Source organism: Ranitomeya imitator, chromosome 3 (assembly GCF_032444005.1).
Source record: "Ranitomeya imitator isolate aRanImi1 chromosome 3, aRanImi1.pri, whole genome shotgun sequence".
NCBI lineage: Eukaryota > Metazoa > Chordata > Amphibia > Anura > Dendrobatidae > Ranitomeya > Ranitomeya imitator.
Window position 1 is genome coordinate 775363839 of NC_091284.1, and position 15869 is coordinate 775379707.

Consider the following 15869-nt stretch of genomic DNA (forward strand, 5'->3'; position numbering starts at 1 on the left):
AGATGCTCCATAGATTATGCCCCATGCAATGCTGTATAAAGGTTGATGGCCCCATAAGATGCTCCATAGATTATGCCCCATAAGATGCTCCATAGATTATGCCCCATAAGATGCTCCATACATTATGCCCAATAAGATGCTCCATAGATTATGCCCCATAAAATGCTCCATACATTATGCCCAATAAAATGCCACATAGATTATGCCCCATAAAATGCCCCATAGATTATGCCCCATGAGATGCTCCATAGATTATGCCCCATAAGATGCTTCATAGATTATGCCCCATAAAATGCTCTATACATTATGGCCCCATAAAATGCTCCATAGATTATGCCCCATATGCTGTTGCTGCGATTAAAATAATAAAAAATCACATACTCACCTCTCGTCGCTCAGGCCCCCGGCATTTGCGATATTCACCTGTCCCATTCCACCGCTGAGCGCCGCTCTGTCTTCTGGCTATCTGACTGTTCAGGCAGAGGGCGCACTAAACACGTCATCGCGCCCTCTGACCTGAGTAGTCACAGGCAGAGGACGCGGAAGACGGAGCGGCACCCAATGGTGGAACGGGGTCAGGGGAATATTGGAATGCTCACCCTCCCCAGTTATACTCACCTGCTCCCGGCGGGGTCCCTGGCAGCGTCTCACTGTCAGATGGTTTCCGGGAGCCGGCTGCTTCTTCCTATCTTCAGCGGTCACGTACTGCTCATTAAAGTAATGAATATGCATCCATATTCATTACTTTAATGAGCGACACCACGTGAGACAGTGAATCTGAAAAACTATACTACATTTTTAATTGGACGTATTTGCTACTATTATTATTACACCTACTACATATTGTGATAAGGTCTTAAAGATGGGAATACCCCTTTAAAAACTGACAGAAGAGGTGCGACTGTTAGGAGAGAGGGGGATATTGCAGTAGTCGAGGCAGGAAATAAGGGCATGCCCTATTTTTTGGAGGTGGCAGGACAGGGCAGAGTTGAGGTTCCGATGCAGTGGACTTGCTGTACAAAGGAAAGTGTGATATTATTTATTGTCGTAGATCAGGTAGAGGAGTTGGGTGAGATGGAGGAAAGATGATGAGTTCAGTTTTGTCCACATTGAGCTTTAGGAAGCGTGAGGAGAAGGATATGGCTTATAGCTACTCAGGGATTTTGGACAGCAGAGTCTGTCGAAGGCAGAGGACAGATCTAAAAGAAGGAGTATAGAGAGTTGTTTGTTTCTGTGACAGTAAGTAAGTCGTAAGTAATTTTGGTCATGGCGGTTTCGGTGGAATGGTGGGGACAGAACTAGATTGTAGGTTGTCAACGAGTTAGTTAGATGAGCGAAGAGAAGAAAGTTCAGCATGGACATGCTGTTTCAGGAGTTTGGAAGCAGCGATATGGGGCAATAGCTGGATATAGAGGTCCGGTCGAATGATGGCTTCTTTAGGATAGGTGTGATCGTGCCATGTTTGAAACCAGAAGGGAAGGTACCAGAGGTTAGCAATAGGTTCAAAATATGGATTAGGGCTGTGATACGCTGCCTGGTGGTGAGATTAGGAAGGAGGTGGGATGGGAAAGGGTCAAGTGCACAAGTGGTGAGTTGTGATTTGGAGAGGAGTTGAGTGAGCGCTCCTTCAGTGATATTGGGGAGGGTGGTTATGGGGAGGAGCAGTGGTCTTGTATATATATATACCGTATATATAGAGTGAAGGAAATAATTATTTGATCTCTTCCTGATTTTGTAAGTTTGCCCACTGACAAAGGCATGAACAGTCTATAATTTTAAAGGTAGGTTAATTTTAACATTGAGAGATGGAATAACAAAATTTTACAGTGAGAAATAAGTATTTGATCTCTCTGGCAAACAAGACTTAATACTTGTTGGCAAGCACAGCAGTCAGACGTTTTTTGTAGTTGATGATGAAGTTTGTGCACATGTCAGGAGGGGTTTTTTGTCCACTCCTCTTTGCAGATCATCTCTAAATCATTAAGATTTTGAGGCGTTCGCTTGGCAACTCAGAGCTTCAACTCATAGTTATCTATGGGATTAAGGTCTGGAGACTGGCTAGACCACTCCATGACCTTAATGTGCTTCTTTTTGAGCCGCTCTTTTGTTGCCTTGGCTGTATGCTTTGGGACACTGTATTGCTGAAAGACCCAGCCACGACCCATTTTTAATGTCCTGGCGGAGGGAAGGAGGTTGTCACTCAGGATTTTATGGTACTTGGCTCCATCCATTCTCCCATTGATGCGGTGAAATAGTCCTGTGCCCTTAGCAGAGAAACACCCCCAAAACATAATGTTTCCGCCTCCATGCTTGACAGTGGGGACGGTGTTCTTTGGGTCATAGGCAGCATTTCGCTTCCTCTAAACATGGCAAGTTGAGATCATGCCAAAGAGCTCAATTTTTGTCTCATCTGACCATAGCACCTTCTCCCAATAACTCACAGAATCATCCAGGTGTTAATTGACAAACTTCGGACGGGCCTGCACATGAGCCTTCTTGAGCAGGGGGACCTAGCGGGCACTGCAGGATTTTTAAACCTTTACGGCGTAATGTGTTACCAATGGTTTTCTTGGTGACTGTGATCCCAGCTGCCTTGAGATCATTAACAAGTTCCCCCCGTGTAATTTTAGGCTGAACTCTCACCTTCTTCATGATCAAGGATACCCCACGATGTGAGATTTTGCATTGTGCCCCAGATCAATGTCGATTGACAGTCATTTTGTATTTCTTCCTTTTTCTTGCTATTGCATCAACAGTTGTCTCCTACTCACCCAGCGTCTTACTTATGGTTTTGTAGCCCATTCCAGCTTTGTGCAGGTCTATAACCTTGTCCCTTACATCCTTATAAGGCTCTTTGGTCTTGCCCATGTTGTAGAGACTGAATAATTGAGTCTGTGGTCAGGAGACTTTTATAAAGGTGACTGTAAGACAGATGTCTTTAATGCAGGTAATGAGTTGATTAGGAGCGTCTAACTGGTCTGTAGGAGCCAGAACTCTTAATAGTTGGTAGGTGATCAAATACTTATTTCTCACTGCAAAATGTAAATAAATTTATATAATTAATACAATGTGGATTTTCTGGATTTTATTTTTTCATATTCTATCTCTCAATGTTAAAATTAACTTACCCTTAAAATTATAGACTGTTCATGTCTTTGTCAGTGGGAAAACTTGCAAAATCTGCAAGGGATCAAATACTTATTTCATTCACTGTAAATCCTGTGAAATGTAAGTACTGAAGTGCATATATAATCATAATAAAGTGGCAATGTGATATCCAAAACATTGCCATAATAGTAGTATACGTATATCGAGCATTTCACCTGTAGATTGCAATCCTCTAAAGCATTAGGAGGAATAGTTAGGAATGGCTTTGGTTCCTCTAGCTGGAGACAAGTAACAACTCATCATGACTTTGTAATTAGTCTTTAGCTTCAAGGTGTTAACTAGACAACTCATGGTAGAGGACCAAATTTGGGTCCAGTCTTCATTAGACAGTGTGGAGCCAATATTGGCTTCCCAGCGAGAGGTATAGATGAGGTGGTGTCTGTGAGAGGTATGTCTTAGATGGGTATAGAGGACTGCAATGTTGCCTGATACATGAGGGTTTAGACAACATCTCAGTTCACATGGGGTGAAACAGTATCGTGGGGTTGCATTAGAAAAGTAATGAAGTGCTTGAGTTAATAGTATCTGAATATTTCTTTGGGAGGAAGATTACATTTTTCTCTGAAAAGTGGAAGAGGGATCATTATTGCTGATGAAGCTTGGTGATTCCTGCTGTGGTCCATTTGTGGACACTACAGGGGACTTAGTGCCTACGGGAAATTGGTGATTACCCTAAAGAGGTTCTAGAAATAAAAAAGAAGATATGAGATCAGAGGAAATATTTCACAGTCCCAAATTTTAAGGTAGTAGGACATTACGGAATTTAAAATGTGTTTACATTGGGTAGGAGGGAACCATAGTAGGGTATTTAATGGATGACATTCTGGGGCTTTCAAGTTGAGAAGGAGAGGGGGCTCAAAGGATGCGTGATATAGAGGTAGTTAGGCCAGTTATGCCACCTGATAGCATTTAGCGAAGTTATGAAACCCAGTCCAACTTTAAGGCAGTGACAATATAATGTGACCCTATTTGCACATGGGATGCCATCTTTCCAATTAAAAGTGTTAATTAAGCATTGAGTTATCTTAAGTGTAAGGGGGAAAACGGAAGACATCGAAACACCTTACACAGGTTTGTGTTGCTATTGCGGATATCTTCAGGCTCAGTCCTGCCACAAATTGTGCGGCATCGGACCCCTTTAAACTAAGTGAAGAAACCAGACAAGTTTGCAAAAATTGAGTCCGTTTTACTGACGATAACATTTTTGTACAGAGGATAGCAGGAATAAAGCTTGCTATTTTAATCTCCATAATACAGAGACCTAAAACTTAGTGGTTATGGGCAGTGGCACAATACTTGTGAATGTTGCTGAAGAACAACAGGACAAGTTGGTCAATTGTATCTTCCTGGTACAAGGCCACACGGGTCAATGTGTTTTGCTGTGACCACTGTACCCTAGTAGAGTACACTTTACAACTTCTTCTGTTTAATGCGAGGTGGATTCTTACATGTGGATGGTAGACAAGCAGAGCAAGTCTTCATCTTCACCTTCACCTTCATCTTCCCGATGCAGGGACACACAGGTCGATATGTTACGCTGTGAACCTTACACCCAAACATCATTTTGTGATCCATTAATGAGGGCCTCTCTTAGAGCTGCATCCCTCTACCATGTCCTCAGCTGGACAAGACCTTTCTCTACAGGGCATCCCACGTCTGGTCAACACTGAACTCACGCCTTACTTTCATTCTCCCACTAATGGCTTTCACCCATGTGCCTGCTGAACTGGATCTCAGTCGCCTCTAAAGTTCCTTTCTGATTGTTGCTGCTTTGTGCCTTCCAGCTCCACACTAATTATCTAGCTCTCTCCACACTCTCCCATCTTCTCTTCCTTCACTAATTTCTTAAATTTCACACTAAAAAGAGATTCCCAAATCTCCTCCCCACTATGGACCAGCCTTAAGGTTGACTCCACACTGTCCTTGCTGTCTGTCGCTGGGAAGACATAACCTTTCACCTATACTCTATACAAGAGTGAAAAGGAGAACAGTGACATCTTGTGTCTGCTGGTTAGTACTGCAGCCCACAGGGAAATTAACAATTGTTACCACAAGAAACCATATTTCACACATTTACATTAAACTCATTGATATCTTCAGGATGAGAAACCTGACAATTGGTCCACCTCCTCACACTTGTCGCCACTGACTAACAGGAACTGCAGCTTCCAGGAAGAAAAAAAACATGCAATACAGTACATTTTGCACACATTAAAACAGGGGTCTTCACAGGGGTGTTACGCCATATTCTCCACCTTTACATAAGTAAGAGTAGGATATCATCAGCATTGCACCATTCTCCGACGTCTTCCGTAGCTCAGGGTCGCATATCTCTGCTCAGCGCATAAATTAAATTCAATTATTCCCTTCTTGTCTTGTGATCTGCTTTTCTCAAGACGCAAAGTGACGCTCTCATGTTTGAAGGCAGCAGCTCTAGCAATGAACCACAGCCCAGAATAATGTACAGAGGAGAATTTGGTAATCTTGAGCTGTATTAGGGTACCGTCACACACTGCCATTTTGATCGCTACGACGGTACGATTCGTGACGTTCCAGCGATATCGTTACGATATCGCTGTGTCTGACACGCAGCAGCGATCAGGGATCCTGCTGAGAATCGTACGTCGTAGCAGATCGTTTAGAACTTTCTTTTGTCGCTGGATCTCCCGCTGGCATCGCTAGATCAGTGTGTGTGACACCGATCTAGCGATGCGATCTAGCGATGCGTTTGCTTGTAACCAGGGTAAACATCGGGTTACTAAGCGCAGGACCGCACTTAGTAACCCGATGTTTACCCTGGTTACAAGCGTAAAACTAAAAAAAAACAAACAGCACATACTTACATTCTGGTGTCCGTCAGGTCCCTTGCCGTCTGCTTCCCGAACTCAGTGACTGCCGGCCGTAAAGTGAAAGCAGAGCACAGCGGTGACGTGCTTTCACTTTCACTTTACGGCCGGCAGTCAGTGAGTGCGGGAAGCAGACGGCAAGGGACCTGACGGACACCAGAATGTAAGTATGTGCTGTTTGTTTTTTTTTTACGCTGGTAACCAGGGTAAACATCGGGTTACTAAGCGCGGTGCTGCGCTTAGTAACCTGATGTTTACCCTGGTTACCCGGGTACCTCGGCATCGTTGGTCGCTGGAGAGCTGTCTGTGTGACAGCTCCCCAGCGACCACACTACGATTTACCTACGATCACGGCCAGGTCATATCGCTGGTCGTGATCGTAGGTAAATCGTATAGTGTGACGGTACCCTAACAGTCAGTGAAACCGGAAGCAGATTATACTATTTTATACATAGAGATAAGTTGTATATAGCGGTGTATTTCTATGTATTTGTATTCTATAGGCAAAGAAACTGTCAGATTTTTTTTGTTCCTTTAATACTACTAAAATTTATGAAAATCCGTTACAAAAATGTAATTTTCTCTTTTTTTTGTGAGTCTTCCAGGGACTTGAGCCAACAGCCTCAATAATTGCAGGCAGTAGCTAGGGATACTGAACCACAGGCTCTGGTGTTGTCACTGGGAGAATTTTTTTCTACTTGATCTGTAGTCAGCCACCAACCCCACCGGCAGATTATATTGAGACATAGAGATACATTGTGTATAACAGTGTATTTCTATGTCTCTGTATTCTAGAGGGGAGAATAAATCAGAGATTTTTTTTTTCTTCCTATAAAATTATTAAAAAATTCTGAAAAACAATTACATAAATGTAATTTTTACGGCGCTTTTTAAAAAATATAAACATGACAAATCAGCAAATGACATATTTGGTGTTCCTATAATCATAACAACCCACACAACACAATGATCGGATTATTTCTGGGGATCAGTAAATGGCGTAAAAAATGGCGTGATTGATATTTTTTCTCTATTAAACACATAAAAAATGTAAAGCGGAGGAAGTGTTCACGCGTAGTGTAAATGATACATTTTTTCTACTGCTTTTTTTATGCAGGTGTCCACACCACATGACACAATAACAATCTTCTCTGATTGCTGTGTGTTTGCTGTGTTTCTTTTATGCGTGTTCCCCCATATTTGATGAGTTTTTGGAACCGATGTGAATCTGCGTTTTTAATCCTTTTTTAATCATGCAGAAAAGTTTTGATTTTGCACTTAGAAATGCAACAGTGTTTTTTTTTTTTAATTCTTTTTTTCAGACTCCATATAGAAACCTTTAGAAAAAAAAAGCACCCAAACTGCAGGGTTCAGCAGCGTCTTTAGACGCACCGAGGACGGAGATTTCGTGGAATCACTACCACTTTGATTAGACATTAAGTCCGTGTTCACATGTAGGGTAAATACTGCGTATTTTCTGCTGCTTTTTTGCACATAAATTCTGCTTCACCCCCTTCCCCGTGCATCTAAAGACGTGACTGAACTGTGCAGTGTTCGTAATGTTTTTTGTCGGGAGCCTTCTATGTTGAGCAGAATCAAAACTTTTCTTAAATTTAAAAAAACACATTAAAAACAGAGCTTCAACTCTGCACCAGAGACGCATCATATAAGGGGGAAAACGCATACAAATACAGCTAAAGTTCAATAATCAGAGAAGATTGTTATTGAGTATTTTGGTGTGGATCCTGCAGAAAACAAAAAAACACAGAATTCATGTGTGATGGAAATATATATATCATGTAGATCTCACTTGCATGTATACTCCTTTATAATCATATATACACTATAATCAATTGCTTAAAATGCTGATATAAACTGTTATAAGCCAGACAGATTGTTCGGTAATTTCCAGCAGAAAGCGGAACAGCACCAGATGTATTAAGTGATGATCAGATGTCTCAACTTTGTCCTAGATGCAGAAAGATGCAGAGAGCTACATTTTAGTTGCTTAATCAGCATTTATATGTGCATTAATCACAATATTCTATATATATTTAGATAACCAATAACAGAGGAGCTAAACAATATGGTAATTAACTAACCACCCCTAACCACCCCTTTCTATATGCAATTATAAATCCATGTATGTGCAATAAATCATCAGTATTGGTGGAGTGTTATTGTTACAATGTTGTGCAGTCTCATTCCTTGAGCGCTCAAAATACTCAGTCTTATTGGGAACGGCCGCAGCACACACATAAGGATAGATTTATCCAACCCAAATTTCCATAACCTATGCAACGTGTGAACACTGCTTTACAGACACCAAAAAGCCAGATGTCATATGGTGAAGCTACATAAAGATGAGAAAGTTCTGGCGGCTTCAACTGTGATTGATGGAACAAAAAATAAATCCATAGGTCCCAACTAGAGATGAGTAGGACAAACAAATGACGTCCCGGCAGCTCTGGCTAATCAAAAGCTGTGACGAGAACATCGGAAGGTAAGAGATTTGCTGCCTCCCGCTGAGCCACCAAGTAGTACTGATCTGGACACTGGAGCTTAGTCCCATGAATCAATCCTCTCATCTCTAGTCCTAATAGTCCTGGATACAGCAGACAGTCCTAGATTTGGGTCTGCAGTCTCAGGCGTCTGCTGAATGTCCTTCACGGTCACTGCCCCTCTGACATCTCCTCCTACCAGAGGAGAAAGAAATGGTAGATGGGCGTGGATTGGGTGGTGGCTATAATACGCGCATCACACAATGTATTCCTCTTTTCTTAAAAAGTTGGCAGTTATGTACTATTAGGTTATAAATAAAATAGTATTCCCAGCTATATGAACTCTTTGCATTTGTCTTAGACAATAGAATAATAGTTGAGCAAAAGGATTTGCAGGAACTTGGTCCAGTAGACGCGTTGGTAGTCCATGACCACTGGACTAGAGCCCACCCAGTGAACTACTTGTGGCATACCCATAATCTCCTGATTAGTAGGCTTGACTTTCTGGACCGACTAATTGGAAGAGGTGTCAAGGATGACGCAGGTAGAAGATTTGCAGGCCTTTGGTCTGTGGCCAGGGATTACTGAGGTGGCCACTGAGCCAGGCTTCCTGGAAATATTTTCCTAAACTAAAAAAATATGGTTTCCAAAATGGCTAGATTGTTTTTCTTCTTGTTTACAGACTCTTAAGCCTGAACAATCACAGGTATCTGTACCGGATGAATCTGAATATTCAGCAAATGTAGCTTCCCCCGATATCCTGAAACTTGTTACACGCCGGAAAAAGAGACGTACGGTAATGTCAAATACATTGCATCTCTTACTTTTATTTGTCATCTTCACATGTATATTGTTATTTTACTTTATTAATATTCATGCTTAAATCCTTTCATTTTCGTATTTAATATTTGCATCAAATTTGAAATGCCAAAATGTAAGCATACTAAACAATTTCTTAGAAGATAGATCTAAAAAAAAAAAATCACCAGGGTCTGGATGTACAATATAATTTACGTAAGCCGGATTAATGTAAATGGAGGTTTAAGTAAAGGGTTATTCCCAGAAATCAAGGACTCCCTTATGCATAGAATAGCGGATAACTTGGTGTCTGACTGCTGGGAGCATGCACAATTCATGGTCTATAGTCAGAGAAAATCTTGCTTTCTCTGGCAGTGCTACTAACAATGAATTGAGCGGCAGCCATGAATATGAACCATCGCTCTGCTCCATTCTGGATAGGGCTGCAGAGCCCCATTTATGGATGGGGCTTCAGAGGTCCCGGTGGTTGGATCCCCCCGTGATCAGCACATTCTCCTCTATCCCAGTTCATAAACAAGAGGGCGGCCAGTGGCCCAAGCATCCGTAAAGGGGGCTCTAACATGCACAACATATATTTGTATGTCAGATATGAACTTTGCAATGCAATGGGCAACAGCACCGTGCCCCTATCAATTCTACCAGCTTGGCGGGGTGTTTTTTTTTTTTATAATTAGCAGTAGTTCCAGGTTTCCTGTCCCGATTTGTCCTGTAGGCGCTCGTGTTGGTGATAAACTGAACCATGTGTGTTTTGCTAACCCTGAATGGGCAGATCCCCGCACAAGTATGGACTGTGATATACCACTTTTTTTCCTGTTTTGCCCAAAGGGCCGTGTTTATTTTTACTTCACCATGGTTTATGCTGCATGTACCTAAACCTGTGAAGGACTTAATGAGACAGTGTTCCCATGTCTACCTCCGTGTACAGCTAGCTGAGTGAGCTGGTCTTCCACAATGGTCATGTACGTATGGGCTGAAGCTGAGTTAAACAAATTTCTAGAGTTTTTGAGTAAATTAAAGGGGTTGTCAACATAATTGTTAAGGAGCGTATCACTCCCGTGTCTCCTGCTTGTTGGTGGAGGGGTGGTGGTACGGTACACTCAAGGTTGCTTGACAGGTTAGATCATCTTCATAGTCTGTCTCTTGGCCCCAACTGTGCAACTTTGCCTCTGCATCATTGGAGGGACCATTGATCCTTCCAGCTTCAGAGCAGGACTTACAAGCCCTCTAGCAAAGAACTTGTAAACACTTCGCTCCTTGCCTAGTAGTCCGGCCACTGCTGATAGGCAAGGAGCAGTACACAGCTAAACTAACCATAATCTGTTGTTGAAAACAGAGTATTTATAACAAGTAAATTGCAAAGTTGCTTGTTTTTGTACAAGCTCTTTTGTCGTTTTATCCATTTATTATGTTGAAAAAAAAACCTTTACGTTCAATATTGAGAAGTGAAATCAAACTGTGTACTGTATATGCTGTGTATACATTGAATGGATCACTATCTGGTGAGCGTACTGTGGAAAAGGACTTGTTCGTATTCATTATAGGGGTTGTTTCCTTTTAGATGATGTTTGGCCTAGCTACAATTTGTGAAAACATAACAAACCGCATTGAACTCATCTTCCCCAGGTCCACCGGTGAGCCTCTGGCGCTGCTTCTGGTGTTCTATAACTAATTGGCCGTGGCGCTGATGTCACCTCAACAGCCAATCAGTGAGCTCTGAAGGGAATTTGTGGTGTAATAGGCCAGAGCCCACACCTCTAGCACAGGCAGGAGTTCTCATCCTCGTTTTTTTTATTTAGAACATTGCCGGTGTGCATGTAAGCTGCATGAAACCATATAGATACAACTCCCAATTATATTTTCTTGACTTGATTAAATGCAACCTGTCATCAGTTTTTCCCAATATAAAGTCCTGCCACCGCCTTTACTGCTTGTTTTACAGTATTCTAGGAAGTTGTATATTAGTCCCTAAGGATAGCCCCCAAAATATCCTTTATAATGACTCCATATGGCATGATCCTGTTCTATGGGCATCTCTGGTCTTGATCTGACACCTCCTCTCTGGTCGCAACCCCCGTCCTCCTTTCTTGCTTCATGTGGATGTTGCGTCCTACATCATCCACACAGTGTCCCCCATCATGCACCTGCACAGGCGCACTTTTCACTGCCGCTCAGCAGGGCAGATCAAAGTACTGTAATGCACATGTGTCGGGGAAGGCCAAGGAGCACCGATGACCTAGAAGTAAAGCCGACGCATGTGCATTAAAGTACACTGTTCTTTTGCTCTATCCTCAGCAGAGCTAAGTACACCTGCGTGAGAACACGACTGGGGACACTGAGTGGATGACGTAGGACAGGAAGATGGCAATTGTGACCAGAGCGGAGGCATCAGATCAAGACAAGAGACACCCATCGGACTGGACCGCGCTGAATAGGGAAATTTATAACAGATGTTTTTGAAGCTATGCAGAAGGGGTTGGAAACTCAGTCATCTTCCTGGAATACTGTAAATAGGCGGTAAAGGTTTTGCCAATACTTTATATTGGTAAAACATGATGACAGGTTCCCTTTAAGACCTTGTGTACCCAAGAAACTTCTCCCTAGGATTTTTTAACTCTCAGGTTGCTGTTCCAAGATGACAAAGACCCTTCTCTTTTTTTTGTTGTTGTTTGTCTTATCCCTTTGTCCTTGAGGTACCCTCCTTGGTTTATCCCTTTGTCCTTGGTTTTAAACTCTGACTCCTTGACTTCCCTCCTCACTGCTTGCCCATGAGAAGTGACTCGACATGACAGTGTATATCAATATTTCATCATTTAAACAGTGTATAAAGATAGAGGTAATGTAATAACATAAAGCAATAGCACATTGACATTAATGCAATGCAATAGCAAATGTCCTAATTGAGCCCCCCTTTCAATTAAAAAAAAATGTGTTGGGGTCACAGTACATAGGTGCAATCACAGAGGGACATACCTTCCAACCTTTAAAGACAGGGAAAGGAGCATGTATTGCAGCACTACACAGTCATTTTGCTCCTATTGAAGCCCCTTAGTGTTCTCACTGATTATGATACCCCTATCAGAGTATATTGCCCACAAATATGCCCCCACACACAATGTTCCAGGAGGGCAAAATAGCAGATGAAAACAGTCTAGCAAATGTAGGTATTTTATGTTGCAGATTTCAACTTTCTGTCAGCAGAATTATTAGCATTTGAACATTATGGGAGAACAAACTGTTTTTCTTGGGATACAGTGGCTTGTGAAAGTATTCATCCCCTTGTATTTTTACCTATTTTATTACATTAAAATGTGTATATAAATATTGTTGTAATCCGATTTGTGTGTGATGCATCAGCACTAAATAGTCTACGTTAGTAAAGTGAAGTGAGAAAAATATAGGCAAAAATGAAATTTATAATAATAATCTTTATATAGCGCTAACATATTCCGCAGCGCTTTACAGTTTGCACACATTATCATTGCTGTCCCCGTTGGGGCTCACAATCTAAATTCCCTATCAGTATGTCTTTGGAATGTGGGAGGAAACCGGAGTGCCCGGAGGAAACCCATTAAAACACGGAGAGAACATACAAACTCTTTGCAGATGTTGTCCTTGGTGAGATTTGAACCCAGGACTCCAGCGCTGCAAGGCTGCTGTGCTAACCACTGCGCCACCGTGCTTCCCAGGATGAAATAACGAAAAATTGGCATGTGCATATGTATTCACCCCCTAAAGTCAGTACTTTATAGAGCCTCCTTTTGCGGCAATTACAGCTGCAAGTCGCTTTGAATAAATCTCTGAGCTTTCCACATCTTGCCACTAGCATTTTTGTCCATTCCTCAAGGCAAAACTGCTCCTACTCCTTCGAGCTTGATGGTTTCCTCTTGTGAACAGTAATCTTCATGTCTGACCACAGATTCTTAGTTGGATTAAGGTCTGGGCTTTGACTAGGCCACTCTGAAACATTTACACATTTTCCCTTAAACCACTCAAGTGTTGCTTTAGCAGTATGCTTTGAGTCATTGTATTGTTGGAAGCTGAACCTCCATCCCAGTCTCAAATCACTGACCGACTAAAAGAGGTTTTGCTCAAGAATATCCCTGTATTTTGCACCATCCATCTTCCCCTCGGGACCATTTTCTCTGTCCTTGTTGCTGTAAAAACATCCCCATAGCATGATGCTGCCACCATTGTGTTTCACTGTGGGTATGGTGTTCTTGTGGTGATGAGCTGTGTTGGTTTGGCGCCAGACATAGTATTCAGCTTGGTGGCCAAAAACTTCAATTTTAGTCTTATCTGACCACAGCACCTTCCTCCATACATTTGGAGGACTCTCCTACATGTCTTTTGGCAAACTCAAAACAAGCTTTATAATTTTTGTGTGTAAGTAAAGGCTTTTTTTCTGCCCGCTCTTCCATAAAAGCCACCTCTAATAAGTGTATGCCTTATTGTGGTCATATGGATAGATACCCTAGTCTCTGCTTGGGAACTTTGCAGTTCCTTCAGGACCTTTGGTCTCTGTGCTGCCTCTCTCATTAATGCTCTTATTGCCCGGGCTGAGAGTTTTGGTGGGTGGCCCTCTCTTGGCAGTTTTTTTGTGGTACCATATTCTTTCCATTTAATGATAATGGATTTGATGGTGCTCCAGGGAAACATCAGAGATTAGGATTTTTTTTTTTTAATAACCCAACCCTGACTTGTTGTTCGCAACAACTTTGTCCCTGACTTGTTCAGAGATCTCCTTGGTCTTCAGGGTGTTTGGTTAGTGATGACTCTTGTTAATGGTGTTGCAGCCTCTCTGGCCTTTCAGAAAAGGTAAAATGTACATACTAACAGACGTGTGACAATTAGATTGCACACAGGTGAACTTTCTTTCACAAGGCATGTGACTTATGAAGGTAATTGGTTCACCAGAAATTTTTAGGGGCTTCTTTCACGGAAAGGGTGAATACATATGCACATGCCAATTTATAGTTATTTGATCCTAGAAATTTAATTTCTGCCTATATTTTTCTTACTTCACCAACTTAGAGAATTTAGCATTGAGGCATCACACACAAATCGGATTACAAAAATATTTATACACAGGTTGTAATATAGCAATATACAGTAGGTAAAAAGCCGAGGGGGGTGAATTCTTTTGCAAGTATCTGTATAATGCAACCTCAATTTTCATAACCACAACATTACCAGAAGAGAACTGACACAAACAAACCAAAAAGATCACACAGCACATAATTAACAAACTCAGACTGCTCAACACAGTCCCTCTATAGCATATGCTAGTAGCTGTTGGATATTCCTAATATGTTTGCACTTATTTTATTCCCTCTGCTCCTCACTTTTTGTTTTCTTCCAATATGTCAAATGGTTCCCTGTTGTGAATTCTGTGGTCGAGCTCCCTCCTGTGGTCATGAGTGGTACTTCGGCTGGTTCTGTCTATGAGCTTCCTCTGGTGGATGTGAGTGGGGCTGCGGCTTCTGAGTTTCCTTCCTCAGGTGACGAGGTTAAGTCGTTAGGTGCTGCTCTATTTAACTCCACCTAGTTCTTTGTTCCTTGCCTCCAGTCAATGTTCCAGTATTGGTCTTGCTCTCTCCTGGATCGTCTTGTGGCCTGTCTGCCCTGCATAAGCTAAGTTCTGCTTGTGTTTCTTTTGTTTGCTATTTTTTCTGTCCAGCTTGCTATATTGGTTTTTCTTGCTTGCTGGAAGCTCTGGGACGCAGAAGCCGTTAGTCGGTGCGGAGGGTCTTTTTGCGCCCTCTGCGTGGTTGTTTGTTGGTTTTTGTGCTGACCGCAAAGCTATCTTTCCTATCCTCGGTCTATTCAGTAAGTCGGGCCTCACTTTGCTAAAACCTATTTCATCTCTGTGTTTGTATTTTCATCTTTACTCACAGTCATTATATGTGGGGGGCTGCCTTTTCCTTTGGGGAATTTCTCTGAGGCAATGTAGGCTTATTTTTCTATCTTCAGGGCTAGCTAGTTTCTCAGGCTGTGTCCGAGGCGCCTAGGTCTGGTCAGGAGCGCTCCACGGCTACCTCTAGTGTGGTGTGATAGGATTAGGGATTGCGGTCAGCAGAGTTCCCACGTCTCAGAGCTCGTCCTATGTTATTAGTAACTATCAGGTCACTTTGTGTGCTCTTAACCACCAGGTCCATTGTGTTTCTGAATCACCAGTTCATAACAGTATTGGAGGCCCAAAGTACTAATGCTTCTCAATAGAGGGAAAAGAGAAGTTCTGAGACCATTTTTTTTTCTCTGCACTGTGTTTTGTCTTTCTTTTCCCCTAGACATTTGGGTGGTTCAGGACACAGGTGTAGTGATGGACATTAAAGGTCTGTTTTCTTGTGTGGATCATCTCGCTGCAAGAGTACAAAATATTCAAGACATTGTGGTTCAGAAATCTATGTTAGAACCTAGAATTCCTATTCCTGACTTATTTTCTGGAGATAGAGCTAAGTTTCTGAATTTCAAAAATAATTGTAAACTGTTTCTGGCTTTGAAACCCCGCTCCTCTGGTGACCCAGTTCAACAAGTT

At 42.1% G+C, this 15869-nt stretch overlaps 1 protein-coding gene across 4 annotated transcripts in view; it reads left to right on the forward strand.

Moving 5' to 3' along the window:
* The window catches only part of PARP4 (poly(ADP-ribose) polymerase family member 4), a 352799-nt gene that overhangs the window by 160079 nt on the left and 176851 nt on the right, over positions 1 to 15869 (forward strand). For all 4 annotated transcript variants that reach the window (XM_069759088.1, XM_069759086.1, XM_069759089.1 and 1 more), the window contains exon 36: positions 9198 to 9311. In XM_069759088.1, the coding sequence (XP_069615189.1) occupies positions 9198 to 9311 (114 nt within the window). The remainder of the gene's footprint in view (positions 1 to 9197; positions 9312 to 15869) is intronic.